Source organism: Eleutherodactylus coqui, chromosome 1 (genome assembly GCF_035609145.1).
Source record: "Eleutherodactylus coqui strain aEleCoq1 chromosome 1, aEleCoq1.hap1, whole genome shotgun sequence".
Classification (NCBI taxonomy): Eukaryota; Metazoa; Chordata; class Amphibia; order Anura; family Eleutherodactylidae; genus Eleutherodactylus; species Eleutherodactylus coqui.
Window position 1 is genome coordinate 328,034,614 of NC_089837.1, and position 12,759 is coordinate 328,047,372.

General features: G+C 43.8%; 1 protein-coding gene across 1 annotated transcript in view; it reads right to left on the reverse strand.

Moving 5' to 3' along the window:
• CA4 (carbonic anhydrase 4) overlaps positions 1-12,759 on the reverse strand; it is a 32,438-nt gene that overhangs the window by 3,374 nt on the left and 16,305 nt on the right. The window contains exons 3-6 of the mRNA XM_066587360.1: positions 12,446-12,610; positions 9,898-10,049; positions 6,910-7,002; positions 5,014-5,077 (exon numbers count right to left, since the gene is read on the reverse strand). Coding sequence (XP_066443457.1) covers positions 5,014-5,077; positions 6,910-7,002; positions 9,898-10,049; positions 12,446-12,610 — 474 coding nt within the window. The remainder of the gene's footprint in view (positions 1-5,013; positions 5,078-6,909; positions 7,003-9,897; positions 10,050-12,445; positions 12,611-12,759) is intronic.

Sequence of the window (12,759 nt, forward strand, 5' to 3'; positions counted from 1 at the left end):
AAGAACAGAAACTGTTTTCAATAACTTTAAGATTTAGACCCTAGCATAGCCTCTAGCACAGGGGTGCACAAACTTTGTTGGTGTGAAGGCCACATTGTCACAGCTTTTCACTTTAAAAATGTAAGTGGTCACAGCACAAACACACCTTACCCATAGAACAGCCATGTGCCTCTGCTCACATCACAATCCTCCTTACAGAACCATGTCCTCCCTAACAGCACCATAACTCCATCTCCCATATGACACAACGTCCTTCCTTACTGTGCAGCAATACCACATCCTCCCTATGTAGCAATATCACATCCTTCTCCCCCCATGCAACAATACGACATCCTTCTCCCCATTTCATGCAGTAATACTATATTCCATCACTCTCATGCAGCAATACCACATCCTTCTCCCATTTTGTGCAACGGTACCACATCCTTCTCGTTCCTCTTCCATGCAGCAATGCAATATCCATCCCCCACGCAGCAGTACCACTCATCCCCTGCAGTTGCTCCTCCTTCACAATGCATTAATAGATGCCACTCAGCAAATAATGAGCAGTTTCATCAGGTGTGAAGGAAAGCGCTCATTGATAATAATGACTCCAGTCACACAGATGTAACCTGCAAAAGGCCCTTTGTTGGCTGCAGTTGCCCGACAGGTCATCCCAGTGGTCATCTTAGCTGTTCTCAGAAAGGAACAATCATAGCTGAGAGAATAGAGGTGAAGCCAGCCAGGTATGTTCCGGCCACCCTCCTACATTCACAATAAACAGGTAGTCATTCGTAAGTGAACGACTGCCTGTTTACAAGGTCTGACCCGTTATTCAGTTTTATGCATGCAGATTGAATGAATTCTCATTTGTTGTTCCATCGGGGCATGTATTTACATTGATGAAGCGTTCAGATTCCCACTGGATGCAAAAATCTAAATGACTTATTGACCCATGTGAAAGAGCCTTAAAGCCCCATTTACACTGAAAAATTATCGCTCAAACATTGCTCAAACGACATCTTTGCATAGTCTATAGCAGCTAATTAGCTACTAAAGAGCTATGGAGATGGAGCGAGACACTGCCAGGATCACTACGAGAACAATACAGCTGTTTTGCATATGCAAACAGCTGCATTGTTCTGCTCAATTTCAGCTCGTGTCCCGCTGTGAACTACCAGCAGGACATTAGCTGAAAGAATCTTATAAACGCTGCCAACTGTGATAACAGCCTGCAACGCTGATAAGAGTTCATCACTCAATTTTAGAAAACTAGAATTGAGTAAGGAATGAATCGTACACGAAAACTGCATAATGTCTGTGCATTTAGACACAACGGTTATCGCTCAAAAGATGGCTTTGAGTGAATTTTGAATCTAAATGGGCCTTTAGTGTGTGACAGGAGCCTGTAAAAGCCAAAGAGCACTTTCCTTTACAGCTGAGGAGAGCGCTCATTGCAGCCAGAAACACAGAAAATCACACAGGTAGGCAATAGGTGTGTTTCTGCCAGCAGGGCAGGGCTTGCAAGAATTAAGAAACATAGGTATGGACATTTTTACAGCATCTATGAATGGACTGAACCGTTGTAAAGGTGCAATTATATTTGACACTGAATTTGTGCACAGCTGGATCTATGCTTTGTGTCACTGCTTACAGTTGCACAGTGATGCATATTATGGCAGCTTTAAAAGGTGCATAAATAAAAAGGAAAAAGTAACCAAAGTGTTAAAATCAATTTCTAGGCTTTATTTAACAGTTCCAGCTAATTCTAGCTAATTGTTAATTACACACTACTCATGTATTGCTTTCCCAGCATAATCACAATGTACTTAGTTCAAACAGAATAGGGCCTTGATTCGGTTTATCATCGGTAGAGTACACTAGCAGAACTGCATAAATAAACAAATCTGCGCATTCTTCCTCTTTATTTTGCAATAATGTATGCATATTTTGCTTGTTTTTCTTTTTACTTTATATTCGGAATGGTGGACAACACCTGAGGGATTGGATTCACATAATATTACACTTTTTGTTATCTTCATTATAAATAAACGGGGCTGGTTATGTGTTGTCAGAAGCCATTGTACATAGCTCTGGTGTTTGTGTACTACTTGTCTCCCAGCCGCTGATTTCCTAGATCAGTGATGGGCAACCTTTTGAGCTCAGTGTGTTAAAATTCGCCAAAAAACGGAGCATAACTCGAGTGGTGTGTCACTTTGAGAAAAAAAAACATAAATTTGCGATATTTATAGTTTAAATAACAAATATGTATAATTGTAATGTATAACTGTGTTTAAAAATCCCAAACACCCATAGCACAGGCCCTCATCTCTCGCTGCCTCCCCCTCACTTATCTCAGTAATGATGAGCCCCCAGCGGTGACAGAGCCCCCCACAGCGGCCCCCAGCAGCAACAGCACCACCCACAGCGGCCTCCCAGCAGCGACAGCACCACCCACAGCGGTCCCCCAGCATTAACTGCCCCCCACAGCGGCCCCCAGCATCGACAGCGCCCCCCACAGCGGCCCCCAGCATCAACAGCGCCCCCCACAGCGGCCCCTCAGCAGTGACTGCCCCCCATAGCGGACCCCAGCGGTGACTGCTCCCCACAGCGGACCCCAGCGGTGACTGCCCTCCACAGCAGGCCACCCAGCGGTGACTGCCCCCCACAGCGGGCCCCCCAGTGGTGACTGCCCCCCACAGCGGGCCCCCCAGCGGTGACTGCCCCCCACAGCGGGCCCCCCAGCTGTGACTGCCCCCCACAGCAGGTCCCCCAGCTGTGACTGCCCCCCACAGCGGGCCCCCCCTAGCGGTGACTGCCCCCCACAGCGGGCCCCCCGAGTTGTGACTGCTCCCCACAGCGGGCCCCCCAGCGGTGACTGCCCCCCACAGCGGGCCCCCCAGCGGTGACAGTGCCCCCCACAGCGGGCCCCCCAGCGGTGACAGTGCCCCCCACAGCGGGCCCCCCAGCGGTGACAGTGCCCCCCACAGCGGGCCCCCAAGCGGTGACAGTGCCCCCCGAGACCCATGTACTTACCTACTGGAAGCTCCGCTCCTCCTGTGCCCAGCGCGCCACTAGCAGAGATGATCTCTGGTGCACACTGTGACGTCAGTGTGCTGCAGGAGGCCCCCTCCCCCGGACGTTCTCGCGGAACCAACAGGTAGGAGACGTCGGGGGACGGGGGGAGGAGGATCCCGGCTGCACACTGACATCACAGTGTGCGCTGGGATCAGCGCTGCTGGTAGTGCTGGTTAGTGAATACCAGCAGGGGAGCCAGGGGAGCCATTACTGAATGACAGAAGCAAAATCCTGTTATCAGAAGCATAACTTGAAACTGCTGGGGTCCAATGCAAAATCTATAACAGGGCTCTCCAATTATAATGTTTTATTCATGGAGTAGTACTGGTCTCCTTATACGGGGAAGAGAGCTTACGGGCCTCTTAAAGCTCCAGGGCCATGATTTGACCACATTTTCTGCACCCACTATAGTTATGCCCCTACTTGTTATTAAATATCTTACAAATCAGAAAGCAATGCTCTGTTGGCGTGGAGGAGGGAGCGACAGCCTGCAGCAGTGCCACGGGTATTGAGTATTGATTTTTTTCTACAGCGATTTCCTGGCGTATAAGTCGACCGTTGGAGGTCGTCTTATACGCCCAGTCGTCTTATACGCCAGAAAATACGGTAAGTGGCCCTAACGAAAAACACTAATGATGTGATGTAACTTGCAATCTTTACACTTTGTAATGTGATGTAAGTTGTGGTGTAAGTTTGCATCTCTGATGGTATGGGGTGGCTTTAGTGGCTATGGCATGGGCAGCTTACACATATTGAAAGGCACTATCAATACTGAACAGTGTATAGAGGTTTTGGAACAACATATGCTCCTATCCAGACAATGCCTCTTTCAGGGAAGACCTTGCGTATTACAGCAAGTCAACGATAAACCAAACACTGCATCCATCACAACAGCAGAAGAAGAGTCTGGGTCCTGAATTGGCCTGCCTGCAGTCCAGACCTTTCACCAATGGCGCATTATGAAATGGAAAATCTGGTAAACAAGACCCAGGACTATTGAGCAGCTAGAATCCTACATCAGATATGAATGGGACAACATTCCTCTCCAAAAACACCAACAATTGGTCTCCTCACTTCCCAGATGTTTAAAGACTGGTGTGAAGAGAAGAGGGCATGCTACACAATGGTAGGCATGGCCCTGGACTACGTTTTGTGAGATGTGTTGCCGCCATCATTTTTTTTTTAAAGAAAAATGTCTCACTTTCAACTTCTGATGTGTTTTATGTTCTATTGTGCATAAAATATGGTTATATGAGGCTTCCAAATCATTGCATTCTTTTTTTTCTTTACATTTAGGCCACCTGCAGATGGCCTGGTCGGATCCCGCTGTGAGAATTCTTGCAGCAGGATGTGGTCCCGTGCCCCTGCAGAGGCCTGCGGCTCACCCGCTCCCGGCGTCCTCTGTCTCTGCTATGCGCTGGCTGGAGCCGGCCTGGCAGTACTGACATTTCTGTGCGGGCCTCTGCGAGATCTGCACAGGAATAGAACGTGCTGCGATTTGTTTTCCGCATGTGTTTGCATGCGGACAAATCACCGCTGTGTGCATAGGATTGCGTTTTGCAATGCAATCCTATGCAGGCGGGCACGGGCGGAAAATCCCGCTGCAGAATTTCCGCCCGTGTGCAAGGGGCCATATTCACATTTTTACAATATCCCAACTTTTTTAGAATTGGGGTTGTATATGATAAACATACCCTAATATAAAGGATATCTATCTTGGTGACAAAGAAAGAGAGGGTGGCATAATAATCCCATTATCTGAACATAAGAAACACTTGAGTATAGTAATTATGTAATAGTTATCTACAGGGGGGAACTAGGCATCTGCCCATTTGGAATCAATAATCTCATATAATTATATTAATTTAAAATTTGCCTTGTTTCTTTTTTAACATATATGAACATTATATATAAATATATTATATGAAAATATCTGCAGCAAAAATTCTACAATACCGGGTAAGGTAATTCTTTCGAGGGCCTTGGTTAAATTATTGTACCCATTATTTGGTAAACCCACCTGCAAAGAGAATGAAAGATACCTGTCAAATGTGTATTACATTGCAGTAGAAAATCCTGAAAAGAAATGTTGACTGTCATTGTTCTGTTCCCCTAGCACTTAAATGCGATGTTCCAGCATGCACAATTCATTCTCAGAATGTGGGGCTCGTAGGCAAACAGATGATCGCCCTAAATCCTGCTGCTTGCGCCCTCAGCAAGCGACTGATTTTGTCAGAGTAAATTTATTATTACAGGAGAGCCATTCACATATATGACCATCCTGTGATATGGTGACCCATGGGCTACCAGAACAGGAGTCACTTTTATAGAGCAGCTCTGGGTCATAGAGAGTGGTCCCAAGCACGGTACCCTGCTCTATGCTGTTCACATGCCCTAATAGTCATCTGAGCAGATGTTGCCTTCTTGGCACAACCCCTTTAACTTAATTCACTATCTTAAAGGGAATCTTTCCCCAGCTCATGTGAGCAGTGCTGGCCAATCAGAGCAGTGTGTCATGTCAGTGTGTAATGGCCCCTTTATACGCAAATGATGGAAAGATTGACAGTTTTAGCAATTGTTTTGTATAAAGTGCTAATGGACACTAATGTCTATTAGCACTTTATAATCTTCATTTGTGTGTAAATGAGCCTCCAGGAGCTGTTTGCACAACTCAGCAGGTGGTCTGAGCTCTGCACACAGCTCTATTGTTCCGGCATGGGCTGTCAGCTGAATACAATGTAATCTCCCATTCCCGTGCAGAACACAGAGTGCGGTCTGTGTTATCTACTCTCCGACTGAACAATGGATTTTAAGCTCACCTTAAAATCATTGTTCAGCCGAAAAAGTGAACGATGGTAGCATTTACAAGCAACGATTACTGCTCATGTGCCATCGTTTGAACGAATTTCAAGCGATAGTCATTGCGTGTAAATGGGGCTTTAGACTACCAATACACTACCAGTGCTCAATGTGCATCGGGTAGTCTAAGAATCATTGCAGCTATCTTGGATGTATAAGGAGGGGCTCCAGGAACAAGTGGATCAGTAGATGAACTGAGAAGAGAATGGCACTGGGTAATATAACTCCCTGGTAAATTTTGTTCCGGGATGTGAGAGCTTCTTCAAACTTGTATTCTTGGTTAGCTGTTTTTTTGTTAACAGATAAAACATTTTATAAGACTTAGGAAATGTGCGCAAGCAAAAACTGTTTATGGGAGGCTGTACAATATCAGAAATATTGTTCCCAATGCTGTGTATTAAATCAGAAGCCTATGGACGTACAGAAGGGCCCATAGAAGTCTATGAGCCTGTAATGGCATTGTAAAACTGAAAAGCTGTACAGAACTGAAGCCAAGCCATGTGCATGAGGCCTTAGTAACAGGTAAATGTTAGAATGAAGTAAGTAAGTAAGTGCAGGTGCAAATCCCTTGAACTTAGTAAAATATGGGTAGGTAAAATGGTTTTCGAGGTTGCCACACAGTTTTCAGATGTTTCTATAACTCCCCAAGAAGTGAATAGAGAAAGCTGTGTACACATGCAGCCACCTCTCTATTAATTCTCCACTTGGTGGGTCAGAGGAACATTGGGAATACCTCTTCAATAACAAAAAATCTCTCATATGTAATATAACACACCTACAATGTAACCCTTAGGGCAAGCATCAGAAACTGGCTGTTGTAATGTACACATTGTGCTTTGCACGGGAACACTTCTTTTGCTTCTGATAATATGTATTCATGCATTTGTTGAATTAGAAACACTGTATAATTTTAAAATTTGTAAGTGTCTTCCCTTTGTATTATCTTAGTTTTACATATCTAAAATCCATGATGCAATAATTTTATTCACTTACGTCATAGAAAAATCCAAGTACTGCAAGTTCCGAAGTTGCGGTGCTCCTGCCCCTAGTGTCTGACCCTGCTTTTCTTTTGTGTACTATATGAAGCTGCGTTAGAGACATAAGTTATTGAAAGTGGGATCAAAATCACTTCATGTTACAGAAAGACAAAGTCTATACTTACTGATACAGCGGCAGCTTAAATAGACAGTTCCCAGCATTATGCAAACAAGTAATGTTATACTGGGAAGTGAGCATAGGTGCAAAATACTAATAACAGCCATTCACTCTTCAACAAGGGTGCACATAACATTAAAAAGGCAGACAATGCAGTTACTATGAGCCCTAAGAGATAGGAAGCCAAGTCCTCGTTGGTCTCATCCCCTTTGCTACTGCATGGGAGAACCTGGGAACAGCTCAAATTTTCTGTGAAACTACATTGTTAGTAAATAAAGGGGTGAATAACTGTTCGAATGGTTGGAAAAAAAGATAGAGAGGGAAATAACATTAGGCCCTTGTTTGAGGGGCGGCAAAGCCAGCATTATGGTGGGAGCTGTTTAATTTTGTTATGAGACGTCCGCACTTCAATAAACATCATCACTCTACACCCTGGACCTGGTGTTTGATCTGTGCCAGAGTGATCAATAAATATTTGTGTGCAGCTGCATGTTTTGTTTTTTTATTCAATTAAAAGATCGGCACAATTGCATTGTAAAATATGCCCCAATGTGTCTTCATCCAATTGTGGGAGGCGAAAATAAGTTGCTTATATCGTACAAAAACACACATCTATTAGCCCCAATGCATTCCCTATGGTGTGTGCACATGTCCGTGCTTTACAGATGTGTGCCTACAAAGACAGTACATGCGTGCACCATAGTGAATGCACGCATTGTTTTCAATGGAGCCGCGGCTGCTGCCAGCAGCTCCATTGAGGACAATGGTCTGCTGACACCCCTGCATTGTTTTTCAGGGAAGGGCTTTACATATAAACCCTTCCCTGAAAAACAAAAATTTTAAAGTAAAAAATATAAAAAATAAACGTACCTGTCCGCCGCTGCCATGTCCACATGCAGCAGATGTTTCCTTCATCCCGGCGAGGAAAAAGAATTCCCTGCTGCACCTGCCACATCTGTGACAGATGCAGCAAAGGAATTTTTCATCCCTGCGTGGAATAAAGAATGAATCATGAATTCATGAATGGGTGAGTGCTGTCATTCAATAGCTGAGGCAGGGACCATTCAGAGGCAGGTCTCAGCTGTCATTTATTAGCTGAGAGCTGCCTCTGATTGGTCACAGTGCTCAGCCAATCAGAGACAGTCCATTCAGCAGGCTGAATACTACTGAGAGCAGTGCAGGGAGAAGAGCCGGCTGGACGCGGCTGAGCAGAAGGTGAGTATTCTTTTTTTTTTATTTTAATCAACAATTTCTTCTTGTTTTTTAGGAAAGGGCTTAGTTATATTTAAAGCCCTTTCCTGAAAAACAATTGCAGGATGCTGGCAGCTTGATCCGCTACCGCAGCTTTCATGTGTGACAGCTGTGGTAGGGAATTCTTTATGGATGAAGAATTCCTTTGCTGCATCTGTCACAGCCCTTCCTTGAAAAACAACTCATTGGTGCCAGCAGACCATTGCCTTCAATGGAGCTGCCGGCAATAAACGGACCTTCATACACGGGTGCTTTTGCACGTACATAGATTTGCACCTATGTACGCACAAAAACACGCTCGTCTGAAGCCACCCTAAATCTGAGGTCAACATTGTATGTCTGCTGTGTATTGCCTTTACATAGCAGGGGTAGGTGGAGTAGGTGGCTGTCAGTGAGGAAATGTGCAATTTATAGATTAAAAAACTGACTTTTCAAACAACTTGAGCTTATGTGATAGCCAATGTGATAACTAGCAAAAGTGCTAATCACCATATTGACCTAATATGACATTTTTGTAATGATTTTTGCACTTCTAAAGTACTGGCAAGTAGGGTTTTTCCTCTATTCTAATTTGTTACCCACTGCCTGTTGTCAAGTTATACCTGTCTCTAGTAACAGAACTTATAAGAGGGAGAATAGGAAGTGGAAGAGGGTGATGGCTCACGCTGTCCATAGAAGTCCATGAAAGAGACACTGGGAGGAGAATTCAGCAAATAGAAGCAAAGACTCACACAGATGTGCTGGAGCTAATGGTGGGCTTTTTTGTTATTTACTGCATTGCAACTACTAAAATCACATCTACAATACTCAATGCACGTAGAGTGTCCTCACTGATGATGGAATTTGTGTGTGCTTCAGACAGTTAGGCCGCCTGCAGACGGCCGGGTCGGATCCAGCAGCGAGAATTCTCGCAGCGGGACCCGACCCGAGCGCCTGCAGAGAGCAGCGCGTTCTCACCCGCACCCCGCAGCTCCCGATCTTTCATGGGCCAGCTGCGGGGCAGCCGGCACATTCGCGCAGACCGGAGGCGGCGGCGGGTGAGCGACGTTTCTGTGCTGCGATTTGTTTGCCGCGCGAGATTTCACACGTCTGCCGTCTGCATAGGATTGCGTTTGTTAATACGTGTTTTTCTGCGATCGCCAGCAGGGACTTTTTTGTTTACCCTGTGGGATTCCCACAGTGTAAAACTGGGCGCATCCCGCTCCATCCGTGGGCAAGAGGCCTTAAGATAACTGAAGGATGGCAGTGAGGAATGGAGCCAGGAGAAGAGATGTAGGACCCAGCTGACCCTATTACAGATACCTGATATGGAAACAGTTCCCCTATCACTACCTTCCCCCAGCAACCATCATTTTGACAGTATACTGACACCAAATCTCAGAATGAAATTTATACAGATTTTACACATGTGCAACTAGTGGCTTTTAACAAACTGACATGTATTTTTTGCTTGCCATATTTAGGCTACATATGTGTAGATATGACCAGCATCACGTCATTACAATAAAATAATCTGAAGTATTTTTGCAAATTTTTTTTATTCATCTGTATTTTATTTACATAGGGAAATCTTACCTCCATAGCATATTGTTCTCCATTGAGATAGTGTTCTGATCCAGACTTGCTTTCATTGCCCCAATGAAAATGGAGCTGTGTAGCTACGTATGTTCCTGGAAGGCCTCCTCCAGTTATTTGTATTGCTTCTTGATCAGCTAGAGTTAGTTCAACTAAGAATAAAATATTTTCAATACTTATTACCATTTGAAAGCAGAGCGTAAACAATTGAGATAATAATATGAATTTTATTACATAATGAAAAATGTATATATGTTCCATACACACGTATTTCTGAAATATATAGAGAGATTAGAAAGATTATCCTATCAGCTATGAATCCACAGTCCAGCATAGTATTTTGGAAGAAAACATTAAGCACAATGCTTCAAGAGCTGAAAAGAGGAAATAAGGAATTAAAAAAGGCAAAACAGGAAATTAAATGGCCACTAACTTTTCAAACAACTTGTGCTTATATGATAGCCAATGTGATAATTAGAAAAACTGCAATTTACTTTATTTACCTAAAATGGCATTCTTGTGCTGAAAAATCACTGAAGTGCTGGCTACTATGGGTTTCCCTTCTTCCTAACTTGCAATTAAAGGAGGCAGGATGGGGGTGGGGCTAAGTTTTTGAATTTGCCCCGCCCCCGTTCCACCTCTCCCCATTGCAAATCGTGCAGAGGGGTGGAGAGGAGGCAGAGAGGGGGCGGGAGCTCAGTTCCTGCTCCTGGCTCTTCCATCCTCCCCTTCCTGCACATGAGGACGAGGTATATCGGCTCGGCGTGAAAACCGAGCCGATATACGTTCGTGGGAATGCACCCTCACATCCATACAGATCAGTCCTGATGTATACTGTCCTAATGCTGATGTTATGTCTTTGTGTTTGCTACAGACAGAGAGCAGAATTTTCTGTGCACAGTATATAGAGACATCATAACAGCAAAGACGTCTCCCACCAGATCTCAGAGAACTGAGAATCAGACATACACTCTGCAGAAATGAGAAAGGGAAAAATGCAGGAAAAAAGTAATATAATGGCCATAAATAGTGTTATTCCTGATGTGCACACACAGGGCAGCTTATTCTGAAAAGCCATTTGAAAAGTTAGGTACACTTTAAAGACTAAAAGCCAATCTCATTTTTATGACAGTCTGATTAACAAATACTGCACAGTAAAGAAATAATGTCATTGTTCTGAGCACAAAAAAAACACAATTGTGAACATTAACATTTTTTGCGTTTGTACTTCCAGGTTACTTATAAAATGCATATCACAAATGAAAAAATGCAGTTACTTAGAGCCTGATCAATTGTATAAGTGTATTAGATGTAATGAGTCAGAAATGTTTTGTCTAACCTACAGATTTTCCTTCCCTCTTCATCATTTCCAGGGGTGATAACATTTGTAAATGTAAAGACAGTTCATATATGTAGTGCACTTGATGAGTGTCCATAATGAAATAATAGATGGCAGCTTGTCTAGGTCATTGTAATTGTCCCAGTTCTCAACAGTTATATATGATGTAAATGTGTTCAGACTAGTATATAAGCTATTGACATATACAGCGTTACTTTAGCATTCACTTTTTGTTTTCCATTTTTTTCAGTAAAAAATGTGGTTGTCCGTGACTAAACTGTCAAGAAAAAGTAGGTTGGCAACCCAAATAGATACGCTTACGTATTTGTCCCCTTTTCATGTTTGCTGAGTGGGGAGCTATTAGTGTTGCATGCAGGCTGTGGCTGAGAATGTAAGGAGTTGTCATTTCGCTGCAAAACTTGTCATGCAGTTACAGCTCAGGCAGGTGTGCAAATGATAAGAGTTGTGGCATGATTAGATGAACGGCCTTCCACCTGAGGCCCTAAAAGTGGTTCCACCATTGACCTATAAAAAGGCTCTCAAAGGGTACTTGTGTGTAGTGTGAAAAGAGGACCCGTGGATGATATCTGGGGGCCCTAGCAGGAAGTGGTATAAGGGGCCTGAAGAGACAGCTGAGGATATAGGGGCAGTGGGAAGCATGGGCCTTGGTGGTCTCAGAGGCGGTGGGAAAGAATCTGTTCTCACCGATGCAAACAGGAACATCTTTTTATTTAATGAAGTGAACAGGGCATTGTAGTTGCTCTTTATGGAACACTGTCCCTAGAGGGAGAGACCAAGTGGCAGCTTCAAGGCTCCAGAAGTGAGACAGGCAGCAGTTTACTGACGATTCACATTTCTCTGTACGAATGTTATGATGGCTCCATAGTGGAGAACTGTTTGAAGGGTTGAGAAATAACATAGAGGGGGAAATAACTCTAGACCCTTGTTTGCTAAGTGACAAAGCCAGCACTATGGTGTAAGCTGCTTAATTTTGTAATGGGACCTCCGCTCTTCCATGTACATCATTACTCTATACCCTGGACCTGGTGTTTTATCTGTGCCACAGTGATCGATAAATGTTTATGTGCAGCATGACATCGGCAAAAATCGGCATGACTTTATTGCCCAGTTAATCATGTGCAACATTACCTATAGTAAATGAAATCCATAATGCAAAATGATGATATTTATCCCTAGGACAACACTTACCTGAATGACCATTATTTTCCAGTTTAAGCTCCCTTTCCTTATCATATCCGTCAAATTTAAATGGTTTGAGGTTTGGGTCAAACGTGGCATGACATGTAATAATGTCAATTGGGGATTGTTTCCTCTGTGTACAAGATGCAGATATATTGTTCCACTTACTTGGCACTTGTGATAAAAAATACAAAATTATGTTAATTTCTGCATGTTATACATACAATGATTAAAATAATGACTCCTCTTCCGTAGAAAGTAACACAGGATATGGCTGCACAGGTAACACGGCAACAGAACACACAACAAACACTTATTCATTT